The 24,013-nt window shown below is 34.3% G+C and overlaps 1 protein-coding gene across 7 annotated transcripts in view; it reads left to right on the forward strand.

The window, feature by feature from the left end:
• Positions 1-3,459: 3,459 nt before the first annotated feature.
• The window catches only part of PHF14 (PHD finger protein 14), a 142,804-nt gene continuing 122,250 nt past the window's right edge, over positions 3,460-24,013 (forward strand). For 4 of the 7 annotated variants that reach the window (XM_087916516.1, XM_026706333.2, XM_026706336.2 and 1 more), the window contains exons 1-3: positions 3,461-3,642; positions 4,109-4,219; positions 11,347-12,041. In XM_087916516.1, the coding sequence (XP_087772642.1) occupies positions 3,612-3,642; positions 4,109-4,219; positions 11,347-12,041 (837 nt within the window). In that variant the 5' untranslated portion in view covers positions 3,461-3,611. Of the gene's footprint in view, positions 3,643-4,108; positions 4,220-11,346; positions 12,042-24,013 lie in introns of all 7 variants that reach the window. The other 3 variants (XM_026706335.2, XM_087916517.1, XR_015740114.1) reach the window with 2 other exon arrangements.

Genomic DNA, 24,013 nt, shown 5'->3' on the forward strand with positions numbered 1-24,013 from the left:
CAATAAAGGAGTGGTTCTGCAGATGGTGACCACAGACCACTTCTCAGTTCCTATGCTTTCTGGCTGTTGGTTGGTCACTTTTGAATGCTGGCGGTGCTTTTACTCTAGTGGAAGCATGAGACGGAGTCTACAATCCACACAAGTGGCTCAGGTAGTGCAACTCATCCAGAATGGCACATCAATGCGAGCTGTGGCAAGAAGGTTTGCTGTCAGCATAGTGTCCAGAGCATGGAGGCGCTACCAGGAGACAGGTCAATACATCAGGAGATGTGGAGGAAGCCATAGGAGGGCAACAACCCAGCATCAGGACTGCTACGTCTGCCTTTGTGCAAGGAGGGACAGGAGAAGCGGAGTAATGGTGTGGAGTGGCATTTCTTCAGTAATGGTGTGGAATGGCATTTCTTTAGGGGGCCGCACAGCCCTCCATGTGCTTGCCAGACGTAGCCTGACCACCATTAGGTACCAAGATGAGATCCTAAGACCACTTGTGAGACTATATGCTGGTGTGGTTGGCCATGGGTTCCTCCTAATGCAAGACAATGCTAGACCTCATGTGGGTGGAGTGTGTCAGCAGTTCCTGCAAGACGAAGGCATTGATGCTATGGACTGGCCCGCCCATTCCCCAGACCTGAATCCAATTGAGCACATCTGGGACATCATGTCTCACTCCATTCACCAACACCATGTTGCACCACAGACTGTCCAGGAATTGGGGGATGCTTTAGTCCAGGTGTGGGAGGAGATCCCATAGGAGACCATCTGCCACCTCATCAGGAGCATGCCCAGGTGTTGTAGGGAGGTCATACAGGCACGTGGGGGCCACACACATTACTGAGCCTCATTTTGACTTATTTTAAGGACATTACATCAAAGTTGGATCAGCCTGTAGTATTTTTTTTTTCACTTTAATTTTGAGTGTAACTCCAAAGCCAGACCTCCATGGGTTGCTAAATTTGATTTCCACTGATAATTTTTGAGTGATTTTGTTGTCAGCACATTCAATTATGTAATGAACAAAGTACTGAATAAGAATATTTCATTCATTCAGATCTAGGATGTCTTATTTTTGTGTTCCCTTTTTTTGAGCAGTGTAGTTGGATAGTGCTGAGGGAATTATTTGTTTAGCAATTATGGTGTACCCTCAGAGAGTAATTAGGACTGCAGAAAAAACAATTACTACCAACCTGCTTTCCATTGAGGACCTGCATACTGCATGAGTCAAAAAGAGGGCTGTGAAAATATTCACAGACTCCTCACATCCTGGATGTAAACTGTTTCAACTTCTACCCTCAAAACAACAACTGCACACTAGAACAACTAGACCCAAGGACAGTTTTTTCACCATAATTGCTAAACAAATAATTCCCTCAGCACTAATCCAACTATTTACAAAGTCTGCATTACTATTACTCTTCTCATCACTCCTTATCACCCATCCCCTCCCACTTGTGACTGTATGACTGTAACTTTGTCACTTGTATCTTTATGATTTATATTGACTGTTTCCTAGTATGATTTGATTGCTTATTGTACCAGATGACTATCATTAAATGTTGTACCTGATGATTCTTGACTCTTGACGAATGTATCTTTTCTTTTATGTACACTGAGAGCATTTGCACCAAGACAAATTCCTTGTGTGTACAATCACACTTGGCCAATAAAGAATTCTATTCTATTCTATAACCAGATAGTGGGAGAAAGTGGTATATTCAAAATGCTGCATAGAACATTAAAAGACTTCTGGAGTCCTAAAATCACAATGAACATCAAGTGCTACATGGCATCTTGCCACATCTGCAGAATGGCTTGATCCCACCCAACAGAAACTAATAGTGTTGTTACAAATACATCCCCTGTGCCATATTATTCATGGCATACAATCTCTCTGGATTTTATTACTGATTTATCCTCAGTCAGTGACTAAACATCCATATTAGTTGCAGTGGATCCTCTTTACTAAGATGGCTCACTTCATCCCTTGCAAGAGATGGAAACTGAACAAGGAGAGATTTAACCTGGAAACAAGGATAAACTTTCTGACAGTGAGAACAATCAACTAATGGAACAGCTTGCCCTCGGAAGATGTGGGAGCACCATCAGTTGAGACTTTCAAGAAGAGATTGGACTGCCATTTGTCAGAAATGGTGTAGGGTCTCCCGCTTGAGTGGGGGTGGTGGACTAGATGACCTACAAGGTCCCTTCCAACTCTGATTATCTGTTAAATCTGTTTTGGTCAAATTATTTTGGCCCATGGTTTGCACTATAGAGACATGTTATCTAAACTAATTTTTGATAGGGGTAAATTTGCTTCCAGATTTTGATTGGCACTGTTCCATTTTTTGAATGTTCAAGTAAGCCTTTCTTCACCCCAACACAATCCAATAATGAGACAGAGAAGACTAACCAAATGCTGTAACAAATTCCTTAAGATATTTCTATACCTATTGCAAAGATACCTGGTCATTATTGTTGCCCTTGGCAGAATTTTCATATAACCACATTGATTACGCATCACAAAACTGAAGAATTTTTATCAGAGAACCCTTGATTAGATTCCTGTCCATAGGCATGAACAATAAATGAATTTAACTGGAACTTTACATGTGACCCTGGCTTGGGCCTGACAGTTATCTCTTTATCACTTTGATATTTACTAAAGAAGAAATTCTTTTTCTCTAGTATGAATTTGGCTCCTGCTAATTATGAGGCTTTCCATTACTTTCAGGTTGTTATTTTTTAAATACTCAAGCTAGTTTACAGCTCTGATTTCTTGAGTTTCCAACTGAATACTAACTAGCTCTAACTTTTTCAAACCTTTCCCTGATATGAGGCAATTTTATGACAGTTTATTCCATCTGTTATGATACAAGGGATTATTAGATTAATAGATTTGAAAAGATCTTGTTCTTAATAAGCATCATCGCTGGTCTTACTTTTTTTAAGACAGCCACTTTTTAAAAATTCAAATCAAATCAAGCCCTTTTTGTGGTCAAAGACCAGCATAAGAAGGGTGGAATACAAGAAATTGTATATAAAAAGCTAACTTCTAAAAAGGATCTTCATAAAGACTGAGTCTAAAAGGGTGGTTGGAGCAACTGATGTGCATAGTGGGACATGGCAAGATATTTTCCTTGCTAATGTTTGTTCTCAAATCATGAGTTCTTGTATTACACGTCTTTTCTCGATTATAAGGATGAAAATACTCTCAAATAACCTGATACAGAAACAGGACTGCGCACGCGGAGAAAGGGAGAGATTAGAAACAGGTAGCCACACCCACATGCGACTTCTCCAGCTTCCGCGGGTGCTGAATAGGAAAGCGCATTTCCACTCAAAGAGCGCATGATTCTCTGAGCCAAAGACGGGCAAAACTTCGTGTTGGTACAGAGTGCCTGCGCAAAGCTTTTGCACATGCGCGTAGTGAAATCACCCAGCGGAAGCGGCCTGAGCGGGGTTTGGAGAGATGAGAACTGCATCCGGGGCACGATTTCGCCTATTGTCTGGGTTACGGAATTGGCCTAGGGGATCGCGCAGCCTCCCATTGAGCCCTAGCGCGATTGCGGTCTGAGGGGAGCGAAGCTCCCTGACGGGTACAGGCGGTTTTCTGCATGCCCGGGAGCAGCTGCTCGGATTCAGTGAGTAAGTCCAGCAGCAACCCTGCAGCGGCGACTCCTTATTCGCTCCCCTTCGCCCGAAAGAGCCGCCGTTCCTTCGGTGCTCTTGAAGCTCAGCCTTGACATAACTGGCAGCAAAAGCGTCTCTCCCGCCGTTGATGCCCGCATCTATTTGGCATTTTTTTCCCTACCGCATTAACTCCGGTAGTAGATCGCGGGTATCCCTTTTCCTTGTGCCCGTCATATGGGGGCACTTTTATTGCGGTTTTACCCCCACCCCGCCCTAACACGCTTTCCCCAAAGGGACGAAGCCTTTCCTTCTACCCACTTTTTCCAGAGCATAAATTGCATTGCTTTAATGGATCTGGAGGTTTTTTTTCATGTTGTTTGTTCCCGCTCCCCTTTAAAATAGCCCCCAATGATCACCCCTTCCAACCCCCCCAAAAAAAAAAACACCGTGCGTCTCTCCTTCTCTTTCTTCTTTTCTGCAGTGGATCGTAGCTCGAAGAGGCGGCAGGTGAAGCCTTTGGCAGCTTCCCTACTGGAAGCTTTAGATTATGACAGTTCAGATGACAGTGACTTTAAGGTTGGAGATGCTTCAGGTAAATAAATGCTTCTCCTCGTGTTTTAAAATAGTTTAAATTGATTCTCACCCAATCAGTTTGCTATTTTTTCTTTTTAAAATGTCTTTTTTTTAATGTGCCTTAACTATTCCTGGGGAAGGGGGTCATGGTATCTAGATAATGCATAAAACTGTGGGTTCACACATGGCCCTGAATTATAATGTGCCTTGTTTGGTTTGGATTTAGCAACTATGGCAAACAAACCAGTTACAATGTATTCAGTAAATCATAGCTGAGTGCTGACTGGATTTACACATTGTACTGAGTCAGGACATTCAATAATGATTTGATGAATATGGCACTCTGGGTTCATATATGTACAATTTATAAATCAGGGTGACTGAGTTTATGTCATAGATTGAATCAAACCAAATAGGTCATAGTGAATGAATACAGAATAACTATCAAGGAATATGAAAATGACTATTGAAATAGGAAAGCAGTTCTGACACTTATGAAATTTGAGAATTGAGGCAAGTCAATTAATAAGACATAGAGAGAGCATCATGCTTTTATCTGTCTCCTTTATATATTAAAATATGAGATGTAAGGAACCCTATTTTTCTTGCTATCAGTCTTTTTACAAGTTTTTCTAGCCCAATCCCTTTTCTTTTTCCTTTTTTTGACCTGTCTGGTTTCTTCTGCATTTGTGAGTAATCAGTTTCCATGAGTACTCTTACTCTGTCAGAATATACCTGATATGTTCAACCCATGAGCATTCTGGGTAATTTTGTCCTCTCAGTGATGCAGCTTTCATGATATCGGTTCTGTCCTTAATTTCATATACAGATACTCCTTGACTTAACAACTACAATTGAGCCCAAAATTTCTATTGCTAAATGAAACATTTAAATAATTTTTCTCCATTTTCTTGTCACAGATCTTGAGTGAATCACTACAGTTGTTAAGTTACTAACACAGTGGTTAAGTGAATCTGATTTCACCATTGACTTTGCTTGTCAGAAGGTTACAAAAGATGATTACATGACACTTGTCATGTGTGACACTGCAACTGTCATAAATATGAGTCAGTTTGAATTTTGATCATGTGACCATGGAGATTCTGTAATGATTATAAGCATGAAAAATGGTCATGTCAGTTTTTTCAGTGATGTTATAACTTCAAACGGTCACTAAATGAACTGTTGTAAGTCAAGGACTATATGTATAGTGCAGGAATTAAGGTGGAACTGTTATCCAGATTGCTTCATATTGCATAATAATATAATAATGAAAATAACCCTTATTTTAATCTCAGCCATTTTCTTCCTTGAATAATTGATATTAGCCAATTTCTATTATATCCTCTAGTAGTCCAGTAAAAGATTTACATAATTTGATATTAAGACTATTTTTATTTAGAGACTTCAGAACTTTCTATCAATCTAACTTTTTATTTTAAAAATCTTTAGTTTAAATCTAAAAAAAAACCAAGAAGGCAAGAAAAAATTTCTGATGGGAATGTAGCAATGAAGCATGGCACATGAGCATACCTTGAAGTAATGGCATATAGAGTTATATACTGTGTATGGACCTCCAACTGATGAATCCCAAAATCGAGCTGAACTAGAATTAAACATGAGAAATGAAATTTGGACTCTATATAATAATTGCTTTGCCTTGCACAGGTTAATATATCTTGTAAGTGCAGATTTGAATATACACTATGAATCACTTAAGAATTATTCACTGCACTTTATATATAAATGTATACAAGGAAATATTTCCAACCATTTTTATAGTTGGTAATGGAACAACAGATTGCTCAAAATAATACTGTTGAATCCAATACGCTTTTTATTGATCATTGGACAATTACAAAATCATTATAGTATGACAAATATAGGTAACTTAAAAATCTCTGCAACTTTAGAAAATATAGTCTATTAATTAACATAAATTTGGATTAGTTCTATGTGAAGTAGATATTTTGTTTATGTGTAATGTTATGAGCTTATATGTTTTTGAGTAGAAGTCACTATGATCATGTCACATTAAATAGGTTCTATTTATTATTTTTATTAACATGGTAAACTTCATGTCATTATCATTAGTGAACAGTTGGAGTATAACCAAGGTAAGTAGGGTCAAAGAAACTGGGAGTTACAGTGTTGAATTACATTTTCAGCACACCATTTATTGAGTGCATTAGTATGGATGCTGGGTATTCTAGTTCTCTGGCATTTATAGGGGTAAAGTTTTCTCATCTCTGATATGTAACATATAACAGCTGTAAAATTTATCAAAGTATGCTATATATCATTAAGCTAATTTAAATTTGATCACTATCTTGGTAAATAGCATTTTTTCATGTTAGCATAAAAAAATAATTTCTAATTTTCTAATTTGAAATAGTTTGGTGACTGCATTCAAAGTGATCAATCAGTACCATGACAATATTCAAATTATTTATAAATAAAAATTTATAAAATATTAATTTGATAATTCTTTTTTGTTGGGGTGAATCAAAGTTCATTTAGGCTATAACAAATCTAAATAGTGGCTGTGTACCTTATATAAATTTGTCATATATTTGGATTATGGAATGTAAGTTTTATCTTTTACATCATATTTCTCCAAGTTGACATCCTCTGTATGTATTGTGACTGTGACTCTCAGAATTTATGACCAGTGTTAGAAACATGGTACTGCTCTAGGAAGTTTCTATCAAATATAATCTTAGGGGCATTCTGAGAATTATAATGATAGTACATTTAGGGGATGTCAGGCTTTATAGATAAATATACTATTGAATCAGTGCTACTATCTAATACATCTCCCAGATATCCTCCCACAATAGGTAAAAACATTTTTATTGCCTAAAGTATAAATATTATTTTTGTAAACACAAGAAGAATTGGAATATTGTCTGTATGACATTCAGATTGTTTACCACATTATTATTTTCATAAAAGTCAAAGTAGGTAAGCAGCTGAATTAGGGACTACTTAAATAGCTATTTGGATATCTGTACATGATAAGCTATTGATTTTAAGGAAAATGCCTTGGGAGAAATCTATCCCATTGGAATATACATTTTCACTTAGGCAAGCTCATTTAAAGTTTATTCTATATCATATATGTAATATCAGAATTAATACAAGATATACACAATCATCCTTTATATCTTCACCGGTAAACACTGTAGCACTGTAACAATTTTATATTTGAAATTACTTTTTCAGTGCAACAGTTAAAAAAAAAATTATACACATGTCATATCACATGGCAGCTTTCCTATTCAGATGTTTTCCTAAGCCAAATGTCCATCATACTCTGATAAGATTCAAGTGGAGTTCACAAAGTTAGAAAAGGCAGTTATATTTTCATACATCTGTCAACAGATATGAAGTTTCAAATTCTTAATCTTGAAACTTGCTGCCTGACTTCGTATAAATCATTGCTAATTTAGTCTGTAACATTTTTGTGAGGTAAATCGCTAAACAATGCAACATTTTAATTTAAATTCTTGAAACTTGATGAGGACTTTTCCAACCTTGTGAACCCCAAATGCATTGGATTACAACTCCCAGAATTCATAGTCTTAGAAGTCCTGGTTAGAAATTATAGGAATGCTAGTTAGAGATATTTGGAGATAACAGGTTAAAGTGGGTAAAAAACCTCCACTTCTCTTGTTTTTTTTTAAATACTTGACTAATCTACATTAGGTTTATTAAGTGCTGTTATTTGAGTATGACTTTGTATTTTTTATAAAATGACTTAAATGCAGCATTCCATTTTTCCCAAAGTTAGTTTGGACTGTCATTTTAATATGAACAAATAATGGTTATTGCAGATTGCCAGTGTTGATACATAACAATGTTAAAACTCATTCATCATTTTCAGTTCTTCAAAATTCTGAAGTTTATAATATTACAACAGTCTTCCTTGCAGTCCATGATGTGAAGCCTTGAGTTATATTTTACTGGAGACCTGACAGGAGATTAATTATAATATCAGTATTTCAGACTAATTTATGCAACTTTAGACATGCAATCTAAATTAGAGATTTGTCCTGAATGAAAATTGTTTCTTATCATTTTTATATAGGAAACGCTGTGCCTTATTACCTTTTTACATTAATATAATTTTGGTGTTGTTATTTATTTGCTTGTTTATTTGTTTGTTTAATTAATAAGCTGCCCAAGTCCCAAAAATGTACTTAAATGTACAAAAACTTACAACCAAAAACCAACATACAACTAACCAGAAAAGTAAAATACAAAATAAAACAAGACAAAATAAAGATGGTATCAAAATCACTCTATCCTCAGGCTTGGGAGACTAACTAGGTTTTCAACCAAGAAGTCCAGGATTTTGCCATGCTTTTTCTCACCCATATTCTGGTTTACTTTGACATTTCAATTTGCCTCAAGAACAATAAATCCATTGTATTTATTACAGTGAATTTATAGTAATTGATAACTCCTCTTGAGACAGATCTGAGACAGCAACTAAGTATCACAATAAATAAGAATGTACAAACCAATTAGAAGTCAAATGAGTTAAATATCCCTTCCAAAGTTTTTAAAATAAGTTCAACAAACTATTGGAATTTTCCTTTTAAAAAAATATGGAAATATTTTTTTAATTTTTTTTTTGAAACTCCTTTTTCCAGCTATAGTGATCTGAATGAGCAATCCAGTCAGCAATCCAGTTTTGTGTTAGGAGAGTGAATCTCTTACAGGGTCACTTTTTGTCTCACTGGAGAAAATGGTATGTGGTAGGAGAGGAACCACAACATGTACCATTCTATATGTAATACATCTGTATACATAAAATTAAATATTTTACTGATACTTGGTAATCAAATTATCCTGGTGAACATGTGAATATTATAGACATTACTTATTACTGAGTCAATATTAATATCAGTCACTCAAAAAAGTTGCATATTTTAATTACCTTTCTTTTTTCAGAAATCTTTTTTGAGAACCAATATATAAATTTATTACATAAATAATAGTACTACATTTTTCATTTAGCATACTAACATTGTATATGTTATAATGCATAGATTTTAGGTTTGTAAAGTTCCTTCACATGCCAAATTATTCTTTTTTAATTTGCAAAAAAGCAAGAATATTTGGTAATGATGCGTAATCGGGACTGACTTTAGCAAAAAAAAGTTACCATAAAAATTCATCAATTATAACATATCCTTTTAATTGAGTTCCATTACTGATTCTATGGACATATTGTATTACCTCCTTGGCAGCAATACTGTATGAAAGAGGTTTGCCACTATTTTCTACAATAATTTAAAAAAATCAGGAGTTGAGTTAGGAATACAGCCCTGATTTTTCCTAGAGGACTCTCATCCAAACACTAACCAAGTCTGCTACCTGCTGAGATTTTTTCAGCTATTTTGATGCACAAAAAAGTGTCTATACAATGCAAGCATCTGTGAGCATGCATATAGATATATATTCTCATGCATATATGTGTGTGTGTGTGTGTGTGTGTGTGTGTGCGTGTGTACTTTCCACCTATATTTTAACAAGAATATTATCTTAGAAAATATATTTATACTTCTTATTTAATGTTATAGTTTTAGTTCCTCAGTTTATACACACATTAGATGAAAACAAGACATTTAATATTTCCAGTAGCATTCAAGCTTTCTATCTAATTGTCCTGTCTCAGTTTGCCTTTTTGTTAATTGGTGCTTGTGATGGCTTTCTCTTCTACAACTTCTGTTCCTCAGCTTTCTTTTCTGCTGCTAGAAAATCAGGGAGAAGATTCCTCTATATTGCCTTGAATTTTGGAGCATTTAGAAGCTCTACTGTTTGTTGGTTGAGAATGATATGTGGCTCCATTTTTCTCCTAGATATTGCTAAATTTTGCCATATGTGTCAACAATTGAGCATATGAGGTTTCATATAAAATACTAATTATTATAATACTAATATCATACATATTCCAATTAAATATGGAACACTGGTAATTATCAAAATGTGTTATTGAATCCAGCAGTTCTGTTCTATTCTGTTTATTCATTAGTTAAAATGCTTTATTCCAAAGAATAATGGCATATGTATATTAAAATGGGGGAAAAAATCTAGAGGGTTTTTAAAGGAAATTATTAAAAAAAAGATGGAGCATAGATGTGGACCACCTTCTTGTAGTTCCATTTGTCTTAGCTTTCAGTACTGTCATGCTCTGGCCTTTGGAAAAATGAAGTCATTCAGATGACTCTCTATGTTGCTTTTTTGTTGCATGTTACACAAGACCTTTTCATATTTTTTTATAATTTTATCTATTCTGTATATCTGCATAAAAGATATACATCTAGTTACGTTTGTATCCTTTTAGTATATTAGTATAACAATAGTATTGTTGTTTTTTTCAACAAAAATATTCCCAAGTAGCCATAGCTAAGACACCTGTTTATGAGTTATGTTCTTTATATAAATTATAAAACATGATAACACAATTGTGTCCTATTTATTATTAAACAACAATTAAAGTTTCAAAGATTAGAGTAGTGGCTTAACTATACCCAAATAAATCCTAACATTTTGCTTTATATGTTTTTCTTTCTCTTCATCCAAAAAGATCCTGATCACATCTTTAGAGAAAATAGGAAATAAAACTCAATGTATATGTTGAATAAATTAGATTTCTTTTACAGTTAAATGCAGTTACACTATAATCTTTATATAGTAAAATGACAATGTACAAAAAGTTTTATATGATTGTTTTAATCATTTCAAGAATTGTAATTGGTTTAGAAAGAATTATTGTAGGAAATGGTTTATTGATCTGTTTAAATCACTTATTCAGTTAGTCAGTTAGTCTAGCAGAATTAAACAAAACAAGTTGGGTGCTGAGCTGTATAACTAAATTAGCCCATGTCATAAAATGGGACAGAAACACAGCTTCTTACTGTTCTGGAAGGTTAAAAAGCAATCTTCATAGATTTTTATTATAAAAATGTTTTTTCAAGGGGAAAAAATTACCCAGATAAAAGTAACTGGCTACTAAGAAAATAATATTTAATTTGACGAAGAAGATTGCCTCAATCTTTCTTTAAAAAAATCTTTTTTTCTTTTTAGTACATTTTATTTTGGAATTCCTTTTTTAAATTCTCATATGCTCAACAGATTCTGAAGGCAGTGGACATGGCAGTGAAGATGGATCAAAGGATAGCGGAGAAGGTTCCTGTAGTGAATCAGAAGAAAACATATTGGAGGAAGAGCTGGCAGAAGAAGATGAAGAAAGAAAAAAAGCAGAGGAAAAACCTAAAAATTCAGGTGGAGAAGAACTGCCAGTAACAGAGAAAAGGACTATTAAAACTGAGAAAAAAGAAGAGGAGGATGAAGAAGAGGAAGATAGAGAAGCAGAAGAGAAGGGAAAAAAGAAAAAGGAGAAAGAAAAAGAGGGAGAGAAGCCCAATGAAGGAGATGCTGGTGTTGATGAGCACACAAATGAGCCAAAAAAGTGGAACCTGAGAAGAAATCGCCCTCTTTTAGATTTTGTATCTATGGAAGAACTAAACGATATAGATGACTATGACAGTGAAGATGACAATGATTGGCGCCCAACTGCAGGAAAAAAGAAGGGGAAAAACACACTGCGCAGAGAAGGGAGTGATGGTGACAATGAGGATGATGAAGATGATGGGAGTGGAAGTGATGAGGATGACAATGAAGAGGAAGCCAATGATGATGAAGATAGCAGTGCTGCTAGCGATGGGGAATCCAAGAAGAAAAAAACCAAAGCTCTTAGCAGAAATAGTGTTGATGAGGAGGAGCTGACAAATGATAGCCTGGCTCTTTCACAAAGCAAGAGCAACGAGGTAGAATAGCCAACTTTATATAATCTTCTGATGAAAAATGGAACCTACTCTGCAATGTGATTCCTTTGAAATTATTCTTTAAAGCTATGCAAAGTTACCGAATAATGATTGTATTAAGAGGCTTTTAATTGTGCTGAGTGCTCATTAATATATCCTTGCTTCAGCTTTATTGAAATCCCATTAGAATTTTGGATTTAGATTTTGAGTTTTTACAGTATGAAGTCTGGATTCAGATTTAAGTGCATTTCAGATTTAACTTTTAGTAAGAAAGAATTTGTTGCCTCTTTTACAGCAAATGCATGAAAGACCCATGAAAAGTAAGCATGCAAAAGAAATCAGTACATTCCCTGTCATACCAGGAGCTAGGGACTTATATTCAATATACACGAGTCTGTCTTTTGTATATTGAAACACAATAGTGTATTATATAGTGTAATTTTTTAAAATCACAAACTTTCACAAGAAAAAAGAGGTTTTCATGTATATTCTTATGGTGAGACATTAAGATGACTTGTTTTGCCATTATTTTCTGGTTTTTAATTATCTTGTGTATAATTTCTTTTAGTAAGGTTGTATCAGCTTTTAAAAATGTTACAATTCAGTTGTACTTCTTGAAATTGGGCTTTTATTTTTATTTTTTACCAAAGAAACTCTTCTTTATTGTTTCTGAAATTTTAAAGTGACCCATTTATTTAACCAAAGGGTCTAAAATTAATCCCATAACTGAATCCTGTAAGTGCATGTATTAATTCTATAAGTGCACATTATTAAGCACTAAATTCTGATAACATATAAATCTTTTCAAAGTTTAAAATATAAGATGTTAAAACATTATGGAAACATTCTTGACTATATTAAAGTCATATCCCAATTGTTAATATTTGTTGTGTTCATAAATAAATAAACAGCAGCCCTGCGTAACTTGGCTTGCAAATAATGGGACATCTCCTATTCTTCTTTAGAATTGTTACTTTAGTGTAACAGTGTACCATCAGATTTTCAATAGATTATGATAATCTGCTGATAATAAAAAAGACAGCAGACTGTTATCCGCCCAGTCATATTCATGAGATGAATGGCCATATACATTTACTAAATAAATAAATAGAGAATGAATCCTATTTAAGCAATTCTTAGAAATTATCTGCAGCTAATAAAAGCTATTAGGATCTTGTTTAGGGTCAATGGGATTTTTTTTTCAGATGTGTCATACGCATGCCAAGCACTTTCATTTCTGGTTATGTTTACATATACCAGTGCATTATGTTTACAAATACCAATGCATATTGTTGAATTATTTGATCTTTTATCAGTATAGCTTTTCATAGGAGAGGTTTTTTATTGAGGAGGGCAGCTCCCCAGTTAAATTGCTCTATATATTTTACAAGTATTAATATTCTGAATATTTTAAAGTCTTTATTAATATTATGCCTATAATATCAAAAAGCAAAAGGAGGCAAAACCATGCTCAGCAAAATGACTGAAGTTTTTATTGTAGAATTTCTCACCATCATCCTTGGATGATGGTGTTTTTAAGAACTCAACATGCATCTTCATAGTTTTATATTATTGGAAGCCATTGCAATGAAATCTTCAAAGATTTTGTGGCTGACTTTAAAAGTTTTTCTCTCTCTCTCCTCCTCCCCCCCTTCTCTCTGTCACTCACACTCACCAACTCACATACACACACAGATTAGTTTTTCAGACTGAAAGCTGCATCTGTATTCTATTTTAAGGAATGAAAAAAACTGAGGGCTGGAGAGATTAATTGCTCTGAATCACATTGCTAAATGCTATGTGCAGTTTTGCTGATGATAATCATTGCTGTAGTTTGAAATTTCTCAGTGCAATGTGCATTATAGTTAATATTTCAATCTGGTTTTCTGAATTCTCAGCCTTGATCATTAATTATGTATCTACTTCCTTTGCTCCTTAAAACACGAAAAAATGTGAAATATTGAAAAAAAATAATAATTTTATATCTCAAAGAACATATTAATCTTATATTTATGTAATATATTTGGTAATTCTTTTACCAAAGTTTAGTACAGTAGTCTATGTCTGATTAGGATATGAAAGAGCATCTGCCTGGCCAGGTCATGATTTATACTAATATAACTACCTTTTGCAACCTTTTATATTTAAAAAAAATATAGTAACTACTTTGTCACTTAAAGTACGCTAAGCATTGCTTATTCCACTATTTTCATAGAAATGTTCTAATAACAACCATGTTAATTTGTTAAGTTTTCTAATCAGTAGAAATTCACTGGGATTCAGAGGCAGTTAATTTTCCCAGATTAGGATCTATTTTTCTTCTGTATTTTATGAAATACTACTTAATTAACGACTTTCATAGTACTTCCAGCACTTATAATTATAAAAGGTTTGTTAATTTATACTGATGTATAAAAATGCTTAAAAACAGTGTAAAGAAAATAGGATGTGCAAAAGATTGGATTTGAACTGTTTTATGCACAAAATGTCCTATTTGGGGGTCAAAACTGCTGTTTCAAATAATAAATGAGTTGATGAGTATTTTAAGTCTATCAAGGTTGCAACTGAGCAATTCCTGTTCCAAATACAGCTGTTGTAAACTTGGAATACTTCAAAGAAATGCTCAGAGCAACTTCATATTTAAACAGTTGTTGAGTGCTGAGAACAAGAACTATTTCCTATGTGGATCAACATATTTGACCCAGAATCATAGGGCTGGAGGTCTTCTAGTCAACCCCCCCTGTTAATTTGTATAGAATTAAATAGGAATCCTAGTACATCAGTAAAAAATGCATCTTGCTTTTCCAAAACTTTTGAGACCTAAAATGTGAATATATGTTTAAAATAGACACATTAGAAAGATAATTACCTTAATTTAGCAGCAAAAAATTATATTACTTTAAAAGTCACTTTGAATTCTGTACCGCTTACTTGAAAGCAGGTATATATAAAATTAGAACCCTAATGTAGAAATTATAGTTTTAATTTACACAGTGTATATGACAAAAGCCAAACAATTGTTTTAAAGAAAAGAACAAGTTTTCACATTTTGTAAATATATGTACATATAACAGCATCATTTAGAAATTATTTTTCTGGATGATATTTTATCCAGAATGTTTGATTAGACAGTAAATATAAAATTAGTTCACATACTTGGAAATATTTTACATTAGAATTTTGTAAATAAATGGAAATTCTTCATAATACTAGAGTAGATCAAGTTTTTGCCATGTTCTAAAGTATCAATCAGAATAGAACTGGAAGGGATGTTGGAGGTCTTCTAATCCAATCCCTGCTCAGGCAGAAGATCCTATACCATTTCAGAAAGGTGGTTGTCCAGTCTTTTCTTAAAAACCTCCAGTGATGAAGCACCTACAACAGCACCTACAAGCTGTTCCACTGGTTAATTGTCCTCACCGTTGGGAAGTTTCTCCTTAATTCCAGGATGCTTCTTTTCTTGATTAGTTTCCATCCATTACTTCTTGTCTTGCCTTTAGGTACTTTGGGAAATGTTGATACCCTATTCTTTGTTGCAGCCGTTCAAACACTGGAATACTGTAATCATGTCATCCCAATCCTTCTTTTTTCTAGATTAACCATACCCAATCATCTTAGTTGTTCATCTTTGCTCTTTTTCCAAAGTCTCATCTTTTTTGTAATGTGGTGACCAAAACTGGATACAATATTTTAGATGTGGATTTATAAAGCGGTACTAATACTTGATGTGATTTTGATTCTATGTCTCTGTTTATACAACCAAGAACTATATTAGCTTTTTTGGCTGCTTCCCCTGCTGGCTCATGTTTAACTGATTGTCCTCTATTACTCAAAAGTCCTTCTCACAGTTACTGTTTCTGAGCCAGGTTTCGCCTAATCTGCTGTTGTGCCTTTGGTTTTTCCTGCCTAGGTGTAAAACTTCGCTTTTCTCCACATTAAATTTCACATTGTTGCAGAGGGACAACATTTATCATTTATGAAGATATTGAAGAATGATGGGCCTAAGATGGAATCTTGTAGTACTGCTTACTTCCCTTCATGTAGCTATAGCACCATTAAGGACTACTTGCTGAATATAGTTTGTACAGTTACAAATCCATCTGGTGGTGATACTGTCTACCCCACGTTTTTCCAGCTTATTAAGTAATAGGTTGTGATCTACTTTTGTCAAATGCCTTACTGAAGTCTAAGTATATTATGTCCACAGCATTTCGCTGGTCTACTAATTTAATCACTGTCAAAGAATGAAATAAGATTGGTTTAACATGATCTGTGTTTAACAAATCCATGCTGGCTTCTAATTATAGCTTTATTTGTCTCTAGATGTCCATGGATCTTTATTATTATCTTTTCCAGTATCTTCCCAAGTATTGATGTTAGGCTTATTGATCTGTAAATTCCTGGTTCTGTTCCCCCACCCCCCCACCCCTTTATTGAAGATGGGAATAACATCAGCTGTTTTCCAGTCGTCAGGTAATTCCCCAATGCTCCAGGATTTTTGAAAGATATGGTACAATGGTTCTGAAATAACATCTACCAGCTCTTAACTCTGGGATGTAATCTATCAGATCCCAATGATTTATATTCATCAAGATCAGACAGATGTTCTCTTCCCACTTTCTTTATTATTTTAATCTTTAGTCCTAGTCTATCTTTTACAGTTATGTTTTAGTAGGTTGGGCTATAATTTCTTTTTGTGTTAAGACTGAATTAAGCAGCTCTGCTTTCTCTCTACTGCCTGTTACTTCCTTGCCATCTTCTCTATTTAGTAGATTGACTGTTTCCTTCACTTTTTTCTTGTTATTTATATGTTGAAAGAAACTTTTTTTATTATCTTTGACTTTTGTTGCAAATCTTTCTTCATTCTGAGCCTTTGCTTTCTGGTCTTCGTCTTTGCAGATTTGGGCTATCTGCTGATATCCTGCCTTAATTATGTGTGTCTCTTTCAATTTTTTGTACTTATTCTTTTTGTCTTTCAGTTTATTAGAGAGATCTTTGTGCAACTATGTTCGTTTCTTTTTAGATTTCTTGTTTTTCTTTTTCAGTGACATTGTGCAAGACTAGACTTCAATTATCATATTTTTCAGAGTTTCTGAAGCTTCTTGAGTTGTTCTCCCCTTTAGGATTTTCATCTATGAAATTTTTTTTGGCTCTCGCTGAGTTTGTTAATTAGAACTTTTAAAGTTTAAGACACTGTTAAACACTGTTGGATTATATGATATTGCTTGTGTTTGCCTTATATTCTTGCCTGAATTCCAATATGATGTGGTCACTCTTGCACAAGGTTCCAGAGGCTTCAACTTTCTCTATCACTTCTTTTGTATTATTAAGTATTAAGTGCAGTATAGCTTTTCCTCTAGTTCTCTCCTTTACTTTTTGTCAGCTAAGTTGGTTAGGAATTTGTTCGAACTCTGACAGAGGTGCAGAGGTGTCTCCCAATTAATACTGTGGTATGTTTCCTATGATTAGAGAACTGGAGGCTAAAACACATAAAGAACAGTATGTCTAGTTTGATGAAAAGAAGGTGACATGACAGCAGCGTTCCAATATCTTAGGCTGCCACAAAGAGGGAGTCAAGTTGTTCTTCAGAGCACCTGAAGGCAGGATGAGAAGCAATGGGTAGAAACTAATCAAGGAGAGAAACAACTTAGAACTAAGGAGAAATTTCCTGAAAGTTAAAATAATCAGTCTAACAACTTGCCTCCAGAAGTTGTACACTGGAAGTTTTTAACCATTTGTCTGAAGTGGTGTCTGAAGTGGTGTTTCCTGCCTAGGCAGAGTGTTGGACTAGAAGATCTCCAACGTCCTTTCCAATTCTATTTATTCTATTCTGTTCTGTTCTGTTCTACAAATATTTGTTGATTAGCCAAGAGTTTATTTCTCCTTGATTGGAAGGCCTGTAGTATACACTTATAGCAAAGTCATTCTTTTTTTTCCCCTTTTATTTTGAGCCATATGGATTCTAGGAGGTTTCTTGGTTTTGTGCATTTCTGTAGAGAGGTAGTGATCTTTTATAACCCTGCCTCCTTTTAGGTCTATTTATTTTGAATAGTTTGTATCCATCTATCAGTACATTCCAGCCATGAGTTTTCTTCCACCAAGTTTCAGTAATGGCATCTATATCATATTTACCTCTGAGTACTAATACTTCAGGTTCACCCTGTTGTTCCCTAAACATTGAGCATTAGTACAAATGCATTTGAATTCTTTATGTGACGGGTATGTTTCTTATATCTCCTACTTTGTGACTGGGATTTCTTTCCTTCACATCACTTTCTACTTCATTATGGGTTTTTTTTCTTTCTTCTTTCTATTTATTCCCTACCTCTTCATATCACTGGTTTCTAGTCATTTTTTCTTAGAATTAGGTTCTAAAGGTCATGGAGATTGCCCTCCCTTTCCCCTGAATTTTAGTTTAAAGCTCTTGATATGATGAGCCAGTCATTTTCCAAATATATTCTTTCTAGTTCTTGTGAGGTACAATCCATCCCTTGCCAAAAGCCCCTCATGCAGATAATGCAGACCATGGTCTATGAAGCCAAAGTTCCTTTGATAATACCAGTTTTAAGTTAGTGTTCCCTCATTGAATGTTGCCCTTTTGTTGGAAATATAGTTGAAAACACCAGTTGTTCTCCTAATTCTTTAATTTTCTTCCCTAGCTATTGTGTTCTTGTTTTCAGATTCATTGTTGTGTCTTTGGTCCCACATTGTTTTGTCATTGGTCCCCTTTGTAGAAGAAGAAAGGGGTAATAATCCATGGGGTTGATTATTTCAGTAAGCTACTCAGTTACATCTTTGATTTTTACTCTGTATCTCCCTAGATTGACTACCTAGTCTACAGGCTATAGTTTCTGTTTCCTTAAGAATTGAATATCCTATCACCAACATTCTTGACTAAGTCTGGGATACTTCTTTCCTGTTGCAGGGATGCTGGCTTACACCTCTTTTTTAAGAAACTATTGATGAATGCTCTTTTATGAGTGTCTGCATGTTTTCTTCCAGTGGGAGGAAAGCTATTGTTAGTTCCAGAGTGGCTTCATTGGAGTAGCTAGGGTAGATAGTGGGGACTTTGCACTTGGTTGTTGTTTTCTTCTAAAAGTGACATGTTTCCATCACTCTTACTCTTTAGGTTCATATATGCAATCATTTTTTTATGGGAACTGTGTGTTCTTTATTGTATTCAATTTGGATATGTCAGTTTTCTTTTTTATTTTAATAGATTTGTCAATCACTTACAAGATAATAGGTATAAGAATAAACATAGTTACGAATACATGAAATGGATATACATAAGAAAAATAAAAGAAATAATAGAACAGGGACGGTAGGCACGTTGGTGCGCTTATGCACGTCCTCTACAGACCTCTTAGGAAAGGGGTGAGGTCAATAGTAGACAGTCTAAGGTTAAAGTTTTTGGGGTTTGGGGAAGAAACTACAGAGTCAAGTAGAGTGTTCCAGACATTGACCACTCTGTTGCTGAAGTCATATTTCCTGCAATCAAGTTTGGTGCAGTTAAGCTTGAGTTTTTGTATCTATTGTGTGCTCTTGTATTGTTATGGTTGAAGTTGAAGTATTCATTGACAGGTAGGACATTGCAATGTATGATTTTATATACTATACACTGAAGACAGTGTAGTTCTAGGCTTTCTAGGTCTAGAATTTCAAGCCTGGTGGCATAAGGTATTCTGCAACGAGTAGAGGAGTGTAGAACTCTTCTTGTGAAATATTTCTGGATTTTCTCAACTGTGTTAATATCAGATATGTAATGTGGGTCCCAGACTGATGAGCTGTATTCAAGTATTGGTCTAGCAAATGTTTTGTATGCTCTAGTTAGTAGTGTGATATTACCAGAGATAAAGCTACGTAGGATTAGGTTAACAACTCTTAATGCTTTTTTGGCTATGTAGTTACAGTGGGCTCTAGCACTTAGATCATTTGAAATGAGAATTCCAAGATCCTTGATAGTTTGGATCATCAACAAGGTCTTGACTATTCAGCTTGTATTTTATTTTCTGATTTTTTTTGCCAATATGTAAGACAGAGCATTTATTTGTTGAGATTTGAAGTTGCCATTTGTTTGACCATTCTGATACATAGTCGAGGTCTTTTTGAAAGGTAGCAGTATTGCCTGTGGTGTTGAATAGCTTTACATCATCAGTGAAGAGAACACAGTTGCTCTTAATATGATCACAGAGGTCATTTATGTAGAGTATGAAGAGAATTGGTCCTAGAACACTGCCTTGGGGGACACCACTGTTGACAGGTACAGAATTTGATAAGACGTTCCCAATTTTGACCATTTGTTGTATGTTTGACAGGAATGCTTCTGTCCAGTTAGGCAGACACCATAGGATTTTAGTTTTAGTAGTAGTTTGTCGTGTACCACTGAGTCAAAGGCTTTACAGAAGTCTATGCAGATTGTGTCTATTACTTTGCCTTGATCGAGTTGTGTAGTCCATATGTTTTTGCAGTGTAAGAGTTGCAGATTACAGGATAGTTTTTTCCTGAAAACAAATTGTTTATTAGAGAGTAGGTTGTTTGTCTCTAAGTGGAGGATAATGGATTGGTTAATAATTGATTCCATGACTTTACAGGTAATGCAGCATAAAGAGATTGGTTAGTACAATTGTTGTAGACATAGAATAAGCTATGTAAAAGTCAATAGTGGTTACATAACAATCACTTTCTGTAGCACAGTGCATTGAATTTCTTAACTTTAATTCTGAAGAACATTTAATCACTAGAACTTTAGTTTGGTAGAGTGTGGCAGTTTAAAAAATTGAAAAAATTCAGTCATGTTTTGGAAATAGTTTCCCATGATTTTAGCAGGATCATTTCAAAGCAAATTATCAGTTAATTGTCTGTTTAGAGAACATTATTTATTGAAAACCTGTAAGGTTAATATAGAGTTTTGAAAAAATAACAGATCCTAAGGACTTTTCACTAGCATATTCAGCTACTTTTTCCTTCAGGGAGAAAAAAAAAACATAGCAAGAAATGCTTTGATAACATTTTCTCTATAGCTCCTAATTCCAATCTGAAATAAGCCGAGATGCTTAAAAGGAAAGTTTGATGAAAACATCTGTGGTTTATCACACTAGAATGCAAAGTTATAAAACTAATTATCAAAAGTGGATATTTTGTTTTTCACAATTCCAAAATAAGTAGTTAACCCACTGAAATCTACTAGGTCCCTGCAATTAATATTAAGTTTTTCCATAGGAAGTAAAATCTGTAGCCAGATTAAGAATTCATTTACGTAAAACTGACTTTAATGTCTTCCTGCTTCAAAATAATAAAACCAGTAATTTAAAGGCTTTCATATGAAACCCCTTAATAATTCCAGTTCCAAAAATTACAGATTTAGATTGAAATAGGTCCAATTAATTTGGAAGTACTTCTGTTCCAGTCCTAGCCTTTTCAGCAATTATATTGATTTGGATTTGAGGAAGTTTCAGTGTTAGTGGAATGCTTGTGCCCATTTTCTGTAGTGTTGAAATCTTGATTACTGATATTTTGTTAATATGACATAAGAAATGACTTACTCAAAAATTGAAATAACTGGCCTATATTTGTCTACCTTCATTCAATTTGTTGAATCTTCTTTTCTTTTGCCATTATTTTTTTTATTAGTCTGCCAATATTCTGCACCATTATATTTCTGCAAATCTCTTTTATTTTTTGTTATGGTCTGATATTTTTCGTATGTGTGATTTTAGTTAAATTTGCATAGATTTTTCAAAAAGTTCATAAAGATTTTAAGGAGTATTTAATTAGAAGTAGTTTTGTTTTGTTTTGGTTTCTAAATAAATCTTTATTATTTTGCTGTCTTTTGAAAGTAAGAAATGTCAGTATATCATAGAAGAATAATTATTTCTGATGTAATTAAATTATATGCTCTCAAAAATATGTGAAAGAGAAAAACAATACAAATTCTTAATACTCTCATTTGGCAATTGTAGAATATTTCTGGGTGATTCTGTGATGGGGCAAATCCTAAATAATATAGTAAGAAGTTTAACTATGACTGAAACTGATAATATCTTATTTAGGAGTAAGCTTCACTGAAATTGTGGAGTTTTCTTGGTGTAAATGTATATGTACACTGACTAATGTTGCTTAAAATTTTCTAGGAACCATATGTGTCAAATATAAAAGATGGGCTTACTACAGTTTTAAAATTAATTACATTAGCCATGGGATTTTGTTCATTGTTTGCAAATGGTGACAATGATATTTTCCATGAATATGATCCAACTATGACAATGATGTTTTACTGATGTTAGTGGGAAAGTCGAGCAGCCTAGGAAGATATTACTGAATATTAGAGAAGAATGTTACTAGTACAAATTGTAGAATTGCTGTGAATTGGAAAATAAAGAACAATCATAGAAGAACACTGGATACTTTAAGGATAGAAATAATATTATGGTAGAACCTGAGTGAATCACAATTATAATTGATATCTTAATATCAAGTTAGTTATGATTAATGAGAATTTATTCTTAAGTAAGTTTTTGTCACTGTATAATTTATTAATTGGAATTTAAATAGTAGGGAATTTTATGCCTTTTTTCTTCGGACGCTTGGCTTTTCTATGATATTGCAAATTTCACAATGTCCTAAGTTTTAAAAGTAGTCTACTATATGGCTGCCATTTCGGAAAAAATACAACAAGCAAAATCTAAAGATTGCTTTAGGTTAGAGATCTTATTATGTGGTTCTTGGAATCCTGACTACATTGCTTGAAATCATTCTATTGCTATAAAGCAGTTAACTTTTAGCACTGTGTAACTTTATATGCTTCTAAATTTCAACAACTGTTTTAAAACCTTAATACTTCTCATACTTCAGTACTCTAATACTTTCCACAAAATATATTCTTTGCTTCACCTATGATAGTAAAGTTCATTGAAGTAATATGGGCTCAGAATTGAATATAATATAATACTTTATTGGCCAAGTGTGGTTGGACACACAAGGAATTTGTCTTGGTGTAAATATTCTCAGTATACATAAAAGAAAAGATACATTCATTAAGAATCAAGAATCATAACATACAATACTTAATGATAGTCATAAAGTATAATCAAATCATACCAGGAAATGGTCACTATAAATCGTAAGGATACAAGTGACAAAGTTATAGTCCTACAATCACAAATGGGAGGGGATGGATGATAAGGAGTGATGAGAAGGTTAATAGTAATAGCAGTGCAGACTTGGAGATAGATATATGCCTAGTTCTGTTTACATGAAACTTCAGGAAAAGAAGGAAGGAGGGGAAAAGAGAAAAAAAAAGAAAAGAAAAAGAAACATTGGCAAAAAAGCAGAGAAAAAAGTAATTTGATATCCAACTCTAATACCAACTAAAAAGGTAGCTGAATTATTTGTTGTAGATCTATTGGTTCTGTGTTGAATATATGACTAATAATGGAAGAACATATTGCTAAGTATAAGAATGAAGTTAATAGAGTCATGGAGTTGAATCTACTGCTCAGTGTGGGAAGTCAAACTGAAGCATCCCCAATAAATGGTTATTTAACTTGCATCCAAAGCCAACCATTTTTATTTTATGTAATTCAGGAGTGTCATACTCAAGGTCTGTTGGGCCGGCCTGGAAATATCAAAGGACTGGCCCACGTTGTCTCTAATGGCTAAAATGGGCCAAGTGTAACCCCCGAGGTTTTAATCCTCCATGGCCTCCTGCAGCACTCTGCCAGCCAAAAATGGGACAAAAACGGCAAAAAATGGGATGAAAACAGGCTAAAAACTGGCTGTGCAGCCCATTTTCAGCTGGCAGAATGCTGGAGGGCAAAAATGAGGCACAGAAGGAGCTACATGTGGACCCCCAGTGCCCTGTTTTAGCTGAAAGGATGCAGCAGGAGTCATCCATTCTGCTCACCACCGCCCCCTTGCCTCTCCTGCTGCAGAGAACTATAATGTTGATCTGGCTCTCGAAGAAATCCAGTTTG

This window comes from Pseudonaja textilis, chromosome Z (genome assembly GCF_049901715.1).
Source record: "Pseudonaja textilis isolate UNSWEBS1 chromosome Z, rPseTex1.2, whole genome shotgun sequence".
Classification (NCBI taxonomy): Eukaryota; Metazoa; Chordata; class Lepidosauria; order Squamata; family Elapidae; genus Pseudonaja; species Pseudonaja textilis.